The 18,565-nt window shown below is 43.0% G+C and overlaps 1 protein-coding gene across 6 annotated transcripts in view; it reads right to left on the reverse strand.

The window, feature by feature from the left end:
• The window catches only part of INPP5D (inositol polyphosphate-5-phosphatase D), a 662,897-nt gene that overhangs the window by 10,067 nt on the left and 634,265 nt on the right, over window positions 1-18,565 (reverse strand). For all 6 annotated transcript variants that reach the window (XM_069213774.1, XM_069213775.1, XM_069213773.1 and 3 more), the window contains one exon: window positions 12,418-12,982. In XM_069213774.1, coding sequence (XP_069069875.1) covers window positions 12,418-12,982 — 565 coding nt within the window. The remainder of the gene's footprint in view (window positions 1-12,417; window positions 12,983-18,565) is intronic.

Genomic DNA, 18,565 nt, shown 5'->3' on the forward strand with positions numbered 1-18,565 from the left:
CATGGGGCTGCCTTGGGGCTACTTTAGGTGTGCCTTACTTGTAGTAAAAAGGAAGGTTTGGGCCTGGCAAGTGGGGGCACTTGCCAGGTCGAAATGGCTGTTTAACAAAAGCACACACAGACACTGCAGCGGCTGGTATGAGACATGTTTACAGGGCTACTCATGTGGGTGACACAATCAGTGTTGTAGTCCCACTAGTCACATTTGATTTACAGCCCCTGGGCACATATGGTGCCCTAAACTAGGGACTTAAGAGTAAATCAAATTTGTCCAATAGTGGATAGACCAATCGCCAATACACTTTAGAGAGCATATGCGCTTTAACACTGGTTAGCAGTGGTAAAGTGCCCAGAGCCCTAAAGCCAACAAAAACAGGTCAGAAGAAATATGAGAAAGAAGGCAACAAGTTTGTGGAGAACTCTGCAAAAAGGGCCAGGTCCAACTCTTTCATTACTCTAATGTAGGAAAAACGGTTTAATTGGGTATAAATCAATTCTTAGTATTAAAAGAGAAACCCCAACCATGGTGTTACATTTTAAATTCTGAGTTTGTGCTTCTCCAGACCAAGTACTCTTATTTCTTATACACTAATTTATACACTCATGATTGTTTGTCTCTGTGTAATGTGTGTTCAATGTAAAGTGCTCTGACACCCTATAGTGGAATGAGTGGCACTAAAAAACTAATTAAATGCACCTGAGAGAGAGTGGTTGTGGAGACTTGAGGGGTACTGTTGAATGGTGGTAGTGAGGGAATCCATGGCAGAGGTGGTCACTGGGGGGCACCAACAAACATTGCCGCACAGAGCGCCACCAGCGCTAAGGCCGTCCCTGCTCAATACCAATCTGTCAGAGTAGCAGTTGAATATCATTAGCATATTATAAAATCAGAGACATTTTAAGCAAATGAAAAAGGCTAAGGGGATGGCAAGATGTTAATACGTTTTAGCGAAAGAGTCCATCAATTATTAACACCAGAGATCTAATCAGATAAGGGCCTTGACACTTTTGGCATCTGCTGCAAAATGCACATTGTATAATGCGGTGACCAACACTGATTTCGTACTGCATCCCCTACAGAAACCCTCTGAGTATCATCCAGTTAAGTTCCGCTCTATTTGTTGGCTCTTTGCCTATCTTAGGTTCCATGAATTTAGCCACCATAACAAGTAGAGTTATGGAGTTGTAACTAACAAAACAAGCATTGGCAAAGCCAATACGTTCTGCCTTGCAAGATCTATTGGCTTTGTCAATTATTTTCAAGCATGTTGCACAGCAGCAAGGGCTGTTGTGCAAAATGGCTTACAGTACAGAAAACAAAAAGTGCTACAACGCAGCCAGCCCTGGCCATGTAATAGCGATATTCTTTCTGACTGACACGGGGCGTGTAAGAAGGATGCAAGAGGGGGTAGAAGGGGTGAAGACAAGTAACTAAAAAAAAAAGCATTATGATGTGGCCAGCGCTGCCAGCGTCGCATCACTTTTTTCTGCTAGATGGTGGGGCAAGAAAGAAGAACACAGGAGATTTGGGAGGGGTATGGGAATGCAAGGATGAAGCAGGAGGAGGTGAGAGGGAAGGGCAGCAACAAGGTCACAGGAAGGGGTGTGAAAGACAGGGGAAGCAACAAGGTCGTCGGAGGCAATGGGGGGATGGGGACAATCTCTATGACTAAGCCCGAAAAGGAGTCACAGAGAACACCTAAATTCAAGCAAGGTATTAATCTGATATAGAGATAAAGGCTCCTAATGGCTTTGAGAAGACAATGGCACTGCACTTGCGAGTTTCAGAGTAACGCATAGCCACAAGGGGTCATGATCACAAAATACCAGGAGTCTATGATGGTTATGTTGCATGTGTAACAGCACCTGGGGGCTTGCAAGAAACGTACAGAGCTGATCTACTTAACTTTCTTTGTTCTAGATTAGGACATGCCTCTATGTTTGTGAGATTGTCCTCTACCCTTTTCCCTGACTGACAGAGTGAGTGTCATGATCTGAAAGCTATAATAATCAGAGAGAAAATCTTCAGTGACTACCTCTCCTGTGAGCACCCAAGAGAAAAATTGTTTCTGGGCACAGAGTGCAACAAAGATGGTAACCACAGAAATGTGAGCCCCATAAACACATATTTCCAACTTGAAATCAGGCCCCACTCCAATCGAGGGTGGTTCTGTGTGGAATGGAGGCAAGCAACAAGGACATTTGAGTGGGTGGAAGGGACAGGGAAAAGCAACAAGAAAATGGGAGGGATGGGGGCAAGCAAGAAGGACGGGAGAGGAGTAAAGTGGGCCTGCAAACATTCATGGAGTGTAATGACACTGATAGCAGACAGGAAACTGTACTTAATAAGGCAGGAAGAGAGGAAGACATGAAGAGAAAGTGGAAGCAGGAGGCGCTGACCAATGAGAAGCAAGGAAATGAGAGTGAAATTGAAGCCAAACAATGGTAAGTAATGGTAAGTAGGGAGTGGGCTCTATGCCCGTCTTAAGCTTTTTTTTCACAATGAGAGCACATGTGCTGTCTGAGGTGGAAGATAAAAAAGAGCAAAAGGTTAGCAAGGCTACTTTCTTGAATATTGTCCTATAAGCAAAAAACACGTGGTCATTTGCTCATGCATAAATGGAATTCAGAAAAGAAGTAAAGGAGCTCTTCAGGACAGCTCAGCAGTTGCTGTTTCCCAGGTGTACTACAGGCAATCTTCGTGAACTCCCAAAAATTCTAATATTTTTTTTAAATATAGGAGGAAACCTAAGGGAATATATTTCTTCATAATACCTGCCAGTGAGAAATCCCACACCATTATGATGAAGGCGAGCCCAAATTTCGAAAGTAGGTGTGTATGAAGTTTGTATAATTATGCAACATTTCTGCAAAGTTCTACAAAATTAATCTTAGTTATGCAAAATTTAAATCTGTCATTTAGTGCTATACTTTAGCACAAAATACAACCACGTTTCAATTTTTGACGAGGCAATGCATTCTGCACTAAAGACCCACCCACCTTGAACAACAGCCGCTCGTGTTCTGCTGTTTGCATGAATTCATGGGAAATGTTTATGGTGAATGGTCAGCTTGAGGTACATTTTAACCGTGAATGGCATATAACTACGTGACGTGGTTTAATTTTAGGAATTTCACATATCAAGCTTCACCCACAATTCCAGACATTATGCTGGAGTATTAAAAAGTTTGCCAAGGTCCTTTTGAAAGTGCTATGCGACCATGTTCTCATAGTACTATACAAACATCACCATACAAATGTATAACATCACTAAACAAATGTTGATTGTATATGTTTTTGGTGAATAGAATAAATCTGTAGGTGAATTGTCATCCAAGTGTAAGTCAAACATACAAAGCCAATGTACAAGTAGAAATTCTCGTGAGTAGACAAAAGGTCGAAATTTACTCACATGCATAGGTGTAGCTTCATTTTGTGAATGGGACATTTGCCTTTGCAAGTTCTGCTTCCCATCTTTCTCATTGTTATTTTCTCATAGTTTATGCCAATAGTTTATGCCAATAAAATATTATCACATTTTACTTTGGACTCATGCTTTGAATTTAGTATGTTTCACGGACATGGTAAAAGTAGGATCAGTGCTCTGGAAGGCATTCATTTGTTTTATTGGTCAAGTGTGTAGGGATGTTTCTGCCCCTTTTCTCACTGTATTAGGAAATGCCAACAATTTGCATGTGATATTCAGTAAGTAAGTAAGTGATTTTCTTTATTGCAAATTAATAAAAATCAACGCATATTTACACCACAGATGATTAAAAATACAGAAAGTCAATTAATTAAAAGCAATGCTGCAGGTCTTTAAAATAAGCGTGGTGTGTAAATCCTGATTAAATTAAAAAGGGCCAAAGTCATGCAAAATAATGTCCACTATCACCAACCTACTATGGGGATTAAATAAAGCCGGAAATCATCCTTGGAAAGGCATTCGTAATTTATGATTCACAGTGTTGCTTAAAGGCTTGTATTAAAATGTAATTACTTTTAAAGTTTTGCTTATGATGAAGATATTTAAATTGCACTGTGAGGTGAAGAGCAATCCAAGTTTGTCATACAAAAATCTCAAATCCCCCTGGCTGTAAGGCCCGTTCAGAAATAATTGACAAGGGCATATTCTAAGGTACAGTAGAGGGACATCAGACCTAAAATCGTAGTTTGCAATAAGTTTGGCACTAACCAATCAGTAAAGTGCAAAACAGCGCAAAGACTATTTCATGCTCTTTAGCTGGCATAGCAGCGAATGGCGGAGTCCAAAAGTGTGCTAAAGAACTGAGGGTTAAATTACTCGGGAACTTGCTTATTATTTAGAGAGCAGCCCTCTAACCTGCAGTAAAAATGTTGTTGCTCTGCAAGCGAGCTGGTAGTTATGCCCGTTTAGGAGCGCCATTGCAGCAGGGTGGCAGGATCTGATCTGAATGGCTCTCAAAGCGAGACATAACAGTTTCTGTTTAAGAGGAGTGACCTCCGGGCAGACACACAAAGTGTGGTACGTTTTTTTTAAACATGCTGCACAAACGGCAAATGGGGTTTTGGCCAAGTTTGCTTCAACCCAGGACCAGCTCTTTAGATGGAAAAGCATCCATGCGAAATAGGAGAAGAGAATGTTAGTTCCTGTGATGTCAGTCGATAGGTAAGGTTGAGGACTCCAAATGGTGTATGACTGAAGAACTGACCATCCATGACTCTGTTGGGCCAACTCTGCTTTGTCTAATAACCAGCAGTGAGATCTGAGTACCTTGTTAGTAATTTTTTGAACACCATAAAATCGATGTTTAAAACCCATGCTTTAGCTAGATTTGAATTAATCAAGGATTGCTTGAGTACAGTTGGCCAAGTATACCTATGGCTTGTGATATTTAGTTCGAAGACAACTACCAACATGTGGTCCAACCCTGGCTCTACGATATGCACCTGTGTGGGTTCAAAACCCACATTTCACCCAATGCCAAGTCTTTCTGATTCTCTCTTGACACTAATCACACTCTCATAGTACACATCGACACAAATACTAAGGCTCCCTTATACCACCTTTCTCTGCTAAAGAAAGTGAAACCATTTCTCACAGAAAGTAACTTCAGAGCAACCATTCAAGTTCTCATACTCTTGCATATAGATGGTGGCAATGCTCTGCTCCATGAGGTCTACAGAGTTGCCTAGATTAATGATATCCTACATGCTGCAGCATGCCCCATCAAAGCCTGAAGAAATATAATACTATCCCCTGATGCAGCTCCACTGGCTTCCCTTGCCAGATTCCTCCAACTTCAAAACAAACTGCATTATCCACAAAGCCATCATGACCGTACCCATGTCTATTTTGTTGACAAGCTCACAATCACAGGTGGCTCTTGCACAACCACAGCCAGGACACCATCAGAGTGTAGGTGAAATACAAAAAAGAGCGCAACAGGCCTTCTCCATCTCACACACAGGATATGGATTGGCATTCGCATATCCTTAAGAAGAGCCAGACCCCGCTCCACTGCATTTTTCTTGTGTACCTCATACTACTAGTCATACTTTTGCATAAAATTCATCATTTGTACACAGAGCCACACATTTATACAAATTAAACACCAAAAAGGGTTTGGATTTCACAATCCACCAAACAAAATATTGTAATCCCGGCTTCAGTTGGTATTTGTGAACGAGTGATGCTTCTTCAAGTACAGGTATTTAAAAAAACCTCACAGGAACGTTCTGTAGAATGTAGAATTCAACAAAGTGTTATCAAAGCTCTACGTTTTCCCAGGCTCATGCACGAGAGGTTTATCCGTTTTTGACCTTTTTTTTATTTGCATGCTAGGAGTGGAATTTCTGACCATAAAATTCAATGAAAGAGACTGAAGCACGCCCCAGTGGAACGAGAGGACTCTGTGTAATTTGTCTACAGGTGTGCATTAGAATGATGGACGTAGAGGCACAATTAAATGCGCTGGTTTGGATTTACAATTGTTTACCATTTTCTTGATTCGCTGTTGCAAGCTTTGTATATTTGTTAAAGGGGAGGCGGGCTTTAAGACGCTACTATGGCTAAAGCCAGGGAGTTGGCTTGTCTTGTTCACTATCATTTTTCCCAACTTCAAATGGCAGGTTTTGCACCTAAAGACATGTTTTGCTGCGTTTCCCCACTGAATTATAATGTGTTTACTTAAGTTCATAAAAGACGTAGAACCAGGTTAATGTGTGCTGCCATGAGGAGATTAAAGAAAAGGCGCTGAATAAACAGAGCATGCTTGTAATGAGTGCAGCCAGACGCTGTAAATGGATGCTCTAATTGAGTGCAGCCAAGAAAAAATGAGTAAAGGTAAAAAACGCTGTGCAACTTTAACATACTAAAAGAAGTTCCACCCACCAAAGCGGGTGAGAATGAGAACCGGGGTCACGCAATACTGACACACAAGGGAAACAAGCATTGGTAAATGCAGGAAATATGCTACAGCCAATAGAAACAGAGGAAAAGTAAGTGACAAGCACAGGAACCAATTAAAAGAATGGAAAAGCAAGGGCGAGATGTGAGCCCATTTTAAGATATATTTATTACAATATATTTCACTGGCGAATCCTAACCAGGGTATCCAACCTAGCTTGTTTCAGAATCAAACAAGCTACACCTTTTTTAAACAAAACAGAACACTCCAGAGGAAAGTGAGGATTGATAATGGAACAAAGTAAAGGTGACATTTTTCGACTAGTAGCAGAGTAGAGAATCAATTGGCAAGCCAGATTTGGAGTGAGCAATAGCTCAACTACATAAGGAGTCCAATAGGAAAAAATAACTCATGTAGCCCAGTTCTCCATAATCAAAGAGGTGGATGGGACACAAGGGAAAATGCTCTATGGTAATTGTATCATGAATAGCAGCAGTTTTAGAAATACGAACTATGGGGCTGGTTTAAGAAAAGTGGCGCTGCACCCCATCTTAGGTTGATGAACCTTTGCAGTCTCATGTCACTGTCAACACAAACCAGGCACAGTGCCATGAGCCACTGCCACAGTAGATACTAAGCGTTAGCCTCACTGACAACCAACCAGGTCCATATTTTAGTAAACCCTTCAAATTCCTCTGTGAGCCATATCATACCTCTTGCCTTATTCTGTTTTCTACTCAGCATTTGGGTAGCTCATCAGAGTTTTGAGCATCATTCTCAGATATAACTTATTGCAGTGCCACGGGAAGATACTGTAAAGGTAAATTGTCTTTGAGACCAGCTACTCCCCCAAAAAATGAAACTATTGAATCAATCACTTAACATGATACCGTTTTAATCGGATCTCAGAATTGATTTTCAGGGCCAGGAATAGTGCAGTCCACGAAGTAAAATACAAAACAAAAAAAGCCTTAAAATACCAAAAAATAATGAAGTAATAAACCTTAAATACAGGTGCGCCAACTAAGTGTACAGAATCCCGTGAAATTGTTACCCTGCAAAACAACAACATTGGGAAGGATATACAAATGGTACATGAAATGTAGATTTCACACCACTGATATCAAATGCATAACGTGAAAGTTTTTTTTTTTATTCGAAAGAGACTCGAGAAGTGAGGTGGAAATGTCTGAGAAAACTCATTATATGCTGAGCCATGATGGAATGGGACCCAGCCCGAGTGATTGCCAGTGGCTAAGATTAATTCAAGCATGACATCCTTCACCTTGTTGTTTTTGCTGCCATAAGTGTGGGGGTATGCCCAGCCGTAGGTCCCAGGCTCACTCTGCCACTAGATTCAAGGTAGCCTGGCTGATGAGGGGTGATGCAGTGAAACTAGTCCAGGGATTCTTGTTTCCGGGCCAGGGAGGAACTGGCCTGGCAGTTCGGGCCAGACTGTTTCCATGAGGAGCAGGATCAAGAATGATTTGCATATGGCTGGGTACAAACTGGAGTGGCATGGTGGGCAAAAACATGATGGATTGGTAAGTGGCCCCAAGTGACTAAGTGGCTGAGATTAATTTGAGCATTACATTCTTCACCTTATTGCTTTTGCATTTGCTGCCCTAAGTGCACCGTGTATGCCCAGATGAGGGTCCTGAGCTAACTATGCCACTGGATTCAAGTTTGCCTGGCTGATGAGGGGTGATACACCAAAGCAGTTCCCAGGATGCTTGATTCTGGTCCAGGGAGGTCATGGCCTGAAAGTTTGGGCTGGACTGTTCACATGTAGAGCAGGCTCAAGGCTGATCTGCAAATGGCTGGGTCCAAATCGGGTTGGCATGGTGGGCAAAGAAACAATAAATTGGGATGCAGGTGAACGATTGCCAGTGGCTGAGATTAATTCAAGCATTCCATCCTTCACCTTCTTGTTTTTCCATTTGCCATCCTAAGTGCGCTGGGTATGCCCTGACGTGGGTCCAGGTCTCACTGTTCCACTGGATTCAAGTTAGCCTGGCTGGTGAGTGGTTATACCCTGAAACCGGTCCCATGATGCCTTCTTTGCTATTTTTAACATATAACGTTTGAAAGACTGCTTTTTTTCTACAGGAAACGGATATGTAGGCAGGAAAATCATAAACTTCAAAACAGAAAAACAGACTTTGATTTAGTGGATGTTCATGCATTTGTAGAGCGCAAGTTTGTAATGTTCTCATAACGTGCTTAGACAAACCTCAACTAAACATGTTCTGGAATCTTATGAGTCCTTTAAACTTAATCATTAAACTGCAGATGAACCATATATTTACATTTTCAGGAGATCACCAAAATGTTTCCAGAAACTAGAATATATGTTTTTTTATGTGATTGGGACATGATTAAAGGGCTACTTGAATAGGTGGTCCAATCAGTGCTACAGGCCCACTAATAGTATTTAATTTACAGGACTTGGGCACATGTAGTGAACTTTACTAAGGACTTACAAGTAAATGAAATATGCCAATGGGGAGGGGGACCCGATCTTACCACATTGTAAGGAAGGAGCACAAGCACTTTAGCGCTGGTCAGCAGTGGTAAAGTGCACAGAATCTTAAGGCCAGCAAAACAAAGTCAGCAGAAACCGGAGGTCTTTAGGCAAAAAGTCAGGGGGAAACCAGGCCAAGGAGGCTTGGTCGAACATTAGCTTAGAATATAGTGTGGACTGCAGGCCTCCATTGCCTGCTGTGCTCGATGTGGCCTGGAGGTGGACTGTGATCTAACGGGGAGGGCGTGAGGATGGTATGGTCGTGGTTTCTTGCTTGTACATGTAAGTAACTGGGGAGGAGGGGAGAGATATATATCACCCCATGTGCCCTGTGAAGTTTGAGTGTGCAAGGTGCAGTGGAGCATGTAGATCCTAGTGTAATTTCCAATGAAGCAGGAATGAGGGGGTGTTGACTCTCATGGTAATTTATTGTCTGTTTTAGCCTCCAACTTTCTAGGTATGTATCCATGCGTTACTAGGTGGTGTGTCTTTCTAATTCGTGCCTAAGGATTGCCAGGCTGCAACTTCTGTTGTTGCTCATTTTAATAGGTCTCAAATCCAGAGGTGCACAGGAGGAGCCTCAATAGATTACCAGGACGGAGCTATTCGCCGGTTTGCCAGCACATATGCCAGGTCAATAAATTTTATGGCACATTTATTTTTATGCGTGAGCGCCATTATACCCAGTATGCATTGTAGTGGGTCTACCAGTAGTGTCCGTCCAGTCATTTATGTCAGGTTTGTTGTTATCGATGTCCAATAATGTGTTATGATTGGGGACACCAATACCATATGATAGAAGTCCGCCTCTGTGCATGTGCATCTGGGACACTTGAGGGTGGATTTTGAGAACATTCAGTGAATTCACACTGGTGTGAGGTATGGCTGTTGTATGTAATTGAAGTGTTTGTACTTCAGACAGGGGTTTCTAGTGCTGTGATCCACTGTTCGTGAGTTCCCAGCCTATTACCTTTGCCCATTTACCTAGGAGAACTGGGAAGTTAGTTATTTGTGTGCATAACAATGCCTGGTATAACATTGCGATCACCCACCTGGCAGTGCCCTGGGTAAGTAGCGTCTGCAGCGGAGGATAGAGTTCTAGTCCTTCCTGCTCTGGTCACCATAGTGTCGCTGTCTTGGTTATCAGTGCATTGTAAGCCAGAAATTGGGCCTCATCCAGCCTTTCACTTTTATATTTCCTGGAAGGTCAAGAAGCATAGAGATTCCCTAATGTGGTGAGGCCCATCACTCTACATGGTCTTGTGTTGTGATGATCTGTCACTTTACAGAGGTCCGGGAAAACAAAAATTGGGATGTCCGGTGAGTATGGTGCAGTGTTGAACTTAGTGTGGATCTACCTGTGAAAGCACCCATGGGCAGTTTTAGCAAGCCAACCCAGGTGTGTTTGTACTTTCTAGGATCCATCAGCCCATCTATTATGGACCAGTGTGGAGAGGCAGGGAAGCAGCCTGTTCACCAGGATCTTGTGCTTAAATTTCAGAATATTTTTATGTTAATGTAACTGTTTGCGAGAGAGGCTATTCATTGTTTATGTGGAGAAGTGTGGCACAGTGGTTAGAGCGGCAGACCCTGATGCAGTGATCTGGCCCAGGACCAGGGTTCAATTCCCACCTCAGCGAGTCTTGGGCTCAATTCCCTTGGACCAGATAATTCTCACCTCAGTGTCTAATCTAATTAATGGGTGTAACTCCGGGCAATAGCTTGCTTAATCTCCACAGCGGCCCTCACAGTGCTTGGATGCCTGGCTTCACCTTGGGGCCGTCCAGGAGTGGGCGCCTCACAGGGAAAAGCCAGGAGGGGTTCCAGAGCTGTATACGTACAGCGCCTTGAGACCCTAATGGGTGAGTAGTGCGCCATACAAGTGCGAAGTTTACCTGATTCGGGAGCAGCAGTTTTCAGGAGCATCGCTAAGAAGCAGAGAGAGTGTGATAGAGAGAGTATGTTGCTGCATAGAGACAATCGTCACTGATGATGTCAGTATTATGTACATAATTGATTTCAATGATTCACTGTCCACAGCTGCGCTAGAAATACCAATATGTTCTTGTATTTCTGCACAATAAACTCTATTTTATATTCCCAAGTGACCTCAGTTTCCTATTTGTCAAACCAATCAGCATTCAAATATGAGTGGTCCTGTGCACCCGTCTGTGACTCTCAGCAACCCTCTGAGACACTGTGGATTTTAGTGTGTTTATCTGAATACCAGTGTGCCTATAAGTGTCTGTAAGGCCCAGTGCCCCTGTCAAGCAGCTACTATACCCGAGTTGTTGTCAGCCTTTCCCTGTGAGCCTAGCATAGCATCATCATGTGAACCACAGCGTGACTTTGGGCACCTCAATCACAGAGTCTCTGTGAATTCTTGTCTGTGAGATCTAGTATGCATGCGAGACCTTGTCTGTGACTCCCTCTCTGCTTACCTACGATTGCCATGCGGGCACAACTCTATGAAAGCAACTGTGCATTTTGAATCTCTTATTGACTGATTTAATATCTGACTCTCAATCCCTTTCTGCCAGGTAGTCTCTTTCAGTAAGTTCCTATTTAACTGCAACTGCAAAAGCGGTTATTGACTTCCCTCTCCATCAGCTGCTCTCTCCTCAGGAGTCGCAGTAGCAGACATCCTTTTCCCTTTGAACCTGATGTTCCCCTAATCCTGCTTCACTTCCTCCAGCCGATGTCTCTGTCTATTCATCTTCTCTTCCTATTTGACTCTTTGCCATATTTCTCATCCCCCATGTTGTCTCTGTAATGGTCTCTGCCTCGTTTTCCTTTTCTGTGCCATTTCAACCCATTTCAATGCGTCTGTGCTAAACTAATTCTCCTTTCCCTTTCTCTTTCTCCCATTTTATCTTCCTCAATCTGCCATCTGACTCTTTTTCCTGATGTATACACTAGCCTGTTTGTCTGTCTCTTACCATTTTTCTCTTTCTCTCCAATATGTATTCTATTTTACCTTCTCTGACTCTCTCTTCTACCATCGTCTCTGCTCTGCCTGTTTCTCTTTATCTAACTTGTATCTTTTTCTCTATTCTGACCTTGTCTTCTCTTCCCCACCTATTTATCTTCCTCTGTTTTTCCCTCTATTTTCACCCTTGCCATTGCTTGTATGCACATTTCTCTTCCTTTATCCTGTGCATCTGTTTCTCTTCTAGTATACTGCTATATTTCCACCTAGGGGGTTCTTCCTTTGTTCTTTGACTCTTCCTTTTACCCTCTACTTCATTTATTCTCTGTGTCTACTATCTAGTATACTGCTATATTTCCACCTAGGGGGTTCTTCCTTTGTTCTTTGACTCTTCCTTTTACCCTCTACTTCATTTATTCTCTGTGTCTACTATCTTTACCCCTCTTGCCTTTTATCTATTTGCCTTTCTTCAGCCCTAATCTTTTAGCCTTGTCCTTTTCTTTGCAGTCGCTTCCTAAGCTCTTTCCAAGCTCTGGCTCTGTAGCCCATTCTTTCCGCAAGTGCTTGATACATACCATCATAGCTGTTCTACTTGCACTAGGTGCTTCTTCAGAGGCACGGCTCTTGCTCTGTTGTGGGAGTTCTGAGCTTTCCCTGTAGTCTTGGCCTTTGGAAAGCTGGTTCTCCCGCACCATCTGACTCTTTGCTGGTAATGGAGGTCGGGTACTTGACACTTGAATTCCATTGGGGGACATTTCAGATCGACACAGCTTTACTGGTTTCTTAGAGAGAGCCACCTGATTTGTCTTTACTTTGTCCACCAATGTGCTCTTCATTTCAGTGGTTATACAGGTGTTTGAACGGGCCCTTGGGGCTGGCACTGGTGGAGACAGCTGCTTGCTTAAGGCTTTGTTGCTGTTGGAATCTTGAAGTTTGCTAGGTGGTTGTGTTGAAGGAGCCATCACCACTGGCACCGTGGAGTATTCTCTTCTAGATGCATTTGGAAGGTCCTGTTCTTTCCTGGAACAGGCTGGCTTTGTCTTACAGCTCATAGAAGCATAGAGAGGGTTTTCGAACATTTCAGGTTGCTTATGTGCTTCTGGTAATGACTGGTCAGCTGTGTTCCACCCGTCTGGTGTTCTGTGAATAAGGCAAACAAAGACAGATGTTACCAACAAATTACGAAAGTTAATGCCATCACAGTTCTATCCCATTTCGAAGAATACTGTTTGTCAGATCTTTCTCCAATATAAGATCCATTCTCTTCCTGTGAGAAAGAACCCTGTGTTACATGCTTATTTTCAGTTTATGTAAATATTGTTTATATGTTCTTGAATTATTAACTTTAGGATGATTTCATGTTTTGTTTGCTTTTGAAACCTTTATTTGAGACGGTTGATATATGCTGTGCTGCTGAAATAAATACTTTTTATTCCCTTCTCTTAACTGGAATTGTTCATGTTCAACATTGGCGATAGGGACCAGCAATGAGCCTGTCATTGTAGCAGCACAGGAATGGTTTTGTTTCTGAACTTTTATGTACGATCCAGGATTCGGTTTCCTGTAAGAGAACTAATTATAAAATTGGTATTTGGAGTTTTTATGAACATGACATGTTAGCTGACGCCGGTATCTTACTATTAAGACTTTTGTCCAGGCCATAATTAAATTTGCCTTTTGATGGATTTCCTAAGTGGAGCACCTCTTTAACCTGTGTGGCATTTTTCAAACTGAACTCAACCTGCTGTGCTCGAGACAGAGAATGGATCTTTTCATTTCATTAAACTCTGTTCTCAATGCAGTTTCTTCCATTCGTAAGGGAATGGACATTTGACATTACTACACAACGTTGTATTATGAATAACTATTGGCTCTCACACTTGTTTCTCATTGGACATTAATACAAGTGTTTTTATTGGCCATTCGCTTTCCTCTTCTGTGAAGAGATTTATGAGCAAATATATCGGAGCTTTGTTTCCTACGTCAATATTACAGACAGTGTGGAATTCCTGTGAATTACCGTGATTAAACCTACGAAAGAGAACTAGACACTTTTCTTTGCAGGTTTTATTTTATTTGTTTATTTTTATATACCAATTATATTCTTACTATTGACAGACAGTAAGGAAATTATATCTAACAGCAAGTGTGCAATTTGATCCTCCAGTTAATTTTTTACCAACCAAAGGAGAACCAGTAATGCCATGGGTCAGGTGGAAAGAGGAGTTTGTAAATTACATGAGTGCTGTTGATGCTCAGCTTTAGAGTGCATAAAGGAACTACATTGCTTAGGATCAGAGAGTCAAGTAGTTCTCAGAACTTTACCTCAGATCAGGAAGAAAACATTGTTGTGTATCAGGAAGCCCTTTTGAGAATGGAGCTTAGATTCAAATCTACTATTAGTATTGCATTAAATAGGTTTACATTTTAAAGTCACAAACAGTTAGGAGCGCACCTGCCTAACATCCCAGCAAATAATCTGCCCCGTTGCATCATGATAAATGTAGTTTCCTCAAAAAACGAACTCAGTTACTTTTAAATATTTCACCTCTAAGTAGGTGCAGCCTTTGCTGTGCATCTCTGGACACATGTGTTTCTGGGTTAGTCCCTTCTTCAGCAGAGAACAAATTTACGGGGTGCTGGAAATGCTGCCATTAATCATCCGGTTTCAATACCTCTTCACTGGCATGCAGTGCCTGCTCCAGAGCTCGTCAGCCCAGTGGCTCAAGGGAGCCTTTTTAAAGTCACAAACAGTTAGGAGCGCACCTGCCTAACATCCCAGCAAATAATCTGCCCCGTTGCATCATGATAAATGTAGTTTCCTCAAAAAACGAACTCAGTTACTTTTAAATATTTCACCTCTAAGTAGGTGCAGCCTTTGCTGTGCATCTCTGGACACATGTGTTTCTGGGTTAGTCCCTTCTTCAGCAGAGAACAAATTTACGGGGTGCTGGAAATGCTGCCATTAATCATCCGGTTTCAATACCTCTTCACTGGCATGCAGTGCCTGCTCCAGAGCTCGTCAGCCCAGTGGCTCAAGGGAGCCTTTTTAAAGTCACAAACAGTTAGGAGCGCACCTGCCTAACATCCCAGCAAATAATCTGCCCCGTTGCATCATGATAAATGTAGTTTCCTCAAAAAACGAACTCAGTTACTTTTAAATATTTCACCTCTAAGTAGGTGCAGCCTTTGCTGTGCATCTCTGGACACATGTGTTTCTGGGTTAGTCCCTTCTTCAGCAGAGAACAAATTTACGGGGTGCTGGAAATGCTGCCATTAATCATCCGGTTTCAATACCTCTTCACTGGCATGCAGTGCCTGCTCCAGAGCTCGTCAGCCCAGTGGCTCAAGGGAGCCTTTTTAAAGTCACAAACAGTTAGGAGCGCACCTGCCTAACATCCCAGCAAATAATCTGCCCCGTTGCATCATGATAAATGTAGTTTCCTCAAAAAACGAACTCAGTTACTTTTAAATATTTCACCTCTAAGTAGGTGCAGCCTTTGCTGTGCATCTCTGGACACATGTGTTTCTGGGTTAGTCCCTTCTTCAGCAGAGAACAAATTTACGGGGTGCTGGAAATGCTGCCATTAATCATCCGGTTTCAATACCTCTTCACTGGCATGCAGTGCCTGCTCCAGAGCTCGTCAGCCCAGTGGCTCAAGGGAGCCTTTTTAAAGTCACAAACAGTTAGGAGCGCACCTGCCTAACATCCCAGCAAATAATCTGCCCCGTTGCATCATGATAAATGTAGTTTCCTCAAAAAACGAACTCAGTTACTTTTAAATATTTCACCTCTAAGTAGGTGCAGCCTTTGCTGTGCATCTCTGGACACATGTGTTTCTGGGTTAGTCCCTTCTTCAGCAGAGAACAAATTTACGGGGTGCTGGAAATGCTGCCATTAATCATCCGGTTTCAATACCTCTTCACTGGCATGCAGTGCCTGCTCCAGAGCTCGTCAGCCCAGTGGCTCAAGGGAGCCTTTTTAAAGTCACAAACAGTTAGGAGCGCACCTGCCTAACATCCCAGCAAATAATCTGCCCCGTTGCATCATGATAAATGTAGTTTCCTCAAAAAACGAACTCAGTTACTTTTAAATATTTCACCTCTAAGTAGGTGCAGCCTTTGCTGTGCATCTCTGGACACATGTGTTTCTGGGTTAGTCCCTTCTTCAGCAGAGAACAAATTTACGGGGTGCTGGAAATGCTGCCATTAATCATCCGGTTTCAATACCTCTTCACTGGCATGCAGTGCCTGCTCCAGAGCTCGTCAGCCCAGTGGCTCAAGGGAGCCTTTTTAAAGTCACAAACAGTTAGGAGCGCACCTGCCTAACATCCCAGCAAATAATCTGCCCCGTTGCATCATGATAAATGTAGTTTCCTCAAAAAACGAACTCAGTTACTTTTAAATATTTCACCTCTAAGTAGGTGCAGCCTTTGCTGTGCATCTCTGGACACATGTGTTTCTGGGTTAGTCCCTTCTTCAGCAGAGAACAAATTTACGGGGTGCTCGAAATGCTGCCATTAATCATCCGGTTTCAATACCTCTTCACTGGCATGCAGTGCCTGCTCCAGAGCTCGTCAGCCCAGTGGCTCAAGGGAGCCTTTTTAAAGTCACAAACAGTTAGGAGCGCACCTGCCTAACATCCCAGCAAATAATCTGCCCCGTTGCATCATGATAAATGTAGTTTCCTCAAAAAACGAACTCAGTTACTTTTAAATATTTCACCTCTAAGTAGGTGCAGCCTTTGCTGTGCATCTCTGGACACATGTGTTTCTGGGTTAGTCCCTTCTTCAGCAGAGAACAAATTTACGGGGTGCTCGAAATGCTGCCATTAATCATCCGGTTTCAATACCTCTTCACTGGCATGCAGTGCCTGCTCCAGAGCTCGTCAGCCCAGTGGCTCAAGGGAGCCTTTTTAAAGTCACAAACAGTTAGGAGCGCACCTGCCTAACATCCCAGCAAATAATCTGCCCCGTTGCATCATGATAAATGTAGTTTCCTCAAAAAACGAACTCAGTTACTTTTAAATATTTCACCTCTAAGTAGGTGCAGCCTTTGCTGTGCATCTCTGGACACATGTGTTTCTGGGTTAGTCCCTTCTTCAGCAGAGAACAAATTTACGGGGTGCTCGAAATGCTGCCATTAATCATCCGGTTTCAATACCTCTTCACTGGCATGCAGTGCCTGCTCCAGAGCTCGTCAGCCCAGTGGCTCAAGGGAGCCTTTTTAAAGTCACAAACAGTTAGGAGCGCACCTGCCTAACATCCCAGCAAATAATCTGCCCCGTTGCATCATGATAAATGTAGTTTCCTCAAAAAACGAACTCAGTTACTTTTAAATATTTCACCTCTAAGTAGGTGCAGCCTTTGCTGTGCATCTCTGGACACATGTGTTTCTGGGTTAGTCCCTTCTTTTAAAAAGGCTCCCTTGAGCCACTGGGCTGACGAGCTCTGGAGCAGGCACTGCATGCCAGTGAAGAGGTATTGAAACCGGATGATTAATGGCAGCATTTCCAGCACCCCGTAAATTTGTTCTCTGCTGAAGAAGGGACTAACCCAGAAACACATGTGTCCAGAGATGCACAGCAAAGGCTGCACCTACTTAGAGGTGAAATATTTAAAAGTAACTGAGTTCGTTTTTTGAGGAAACTACATTTATCATGATGCAACGGGGCAGATTATTTGCTGGGATGTTAGGCAGGTGCGCTCCTAACTGTTTGTGACTTTAAAAAGGCTCCCTTGAGCCACTGGGCTGACGAGCTCTGGAGCAGGCACTGCATGCCAGTGAAGAGGTATTGAAACCGGATGATTAATGGCAGCATTTCCAGCACCCCGTAAATTTGTTCTCTGCTGAAGAAGGGACTAACCCAGAAACACATGTGTCCAGAGATGCACAGCAAAGGCTGCACCTACTTAGAGGTGAAATATTTAAAAGTAACTGAGTTCGTTTTTTGAGGAAACTACATTTATCATGATGCAACGGGGCAGATTATTTGCTGGGATGTTAGGCAGGTGCGCTCCTAACTGTTTGTGACTTTAAAAAGGCTCCCTTGAGCCACTGGGCTGACGAGCTCTGGAGCAGGCACTGCATGCCAGTGAAGAGGTATTGAAACCGGATGATTAATGGCAGCATTTCCAGCACCCCGTAAATTTGTTCTCTGCTGAAGAAGGGACTAACCCAGAAACACATGTGTCCAGAGATGCACAGCAAAGGCTGCACCTACTTAGAGGTGAAATATTTAAAAGTAACTGAGTTCGTTTTTTGAGGAAACTACATTTATCATGATGCAACGGGGCAGATTATTTGCTGGGATGTTAGGCAGGTGCGCTCCTAACTGTTTGTGACTTTAAAAAGGCTCCCTTGAGCCACTGGGCTGACGAGCTCTGGAGCAGGCACTGCATGCCAGTGAAGAGGTATTGAAACCGGATGATTAATGGCAGCATTTCCAGCACCCCGTAAATTTGTTCTCTGCTGAAGAAGGGACTAACCCAGAAACACATGTGTCCAGAGATGCACAGCAAAGGCTGCACCTACTTAGAGGTGAAATATTTAAAAGTAACTGAGTTCGTTTTTTGAGGAAACTACATTTATCATGATGCAACGGGGCAGATTATTTGCTGGGATGTTAGGCAGGTGCGCTCCTAACTGTTTGTGACTTTAAAAAGGCTCCCTTGAGCCACTGGGCTGACGAGCTCTGGAGCAGGCACTGCATGCCAGTGAAGA

Source organism: Pleurodeles waltl, chromosome 11, assembly GCF_031143425.1.
Source record: "Pleurodeles waltl isolate 20211129_DDA chromosome 11, aPleWal1.hap1.20221129, whole genome shotgun sequence".
Taxonomy (NCBI): domain Eukaryota; kingdom Metazoa; phylum Chordata; class Amphibia; order Caudata; family Salamandridae; genus Pleurodeles; species Pleurodeles waltl.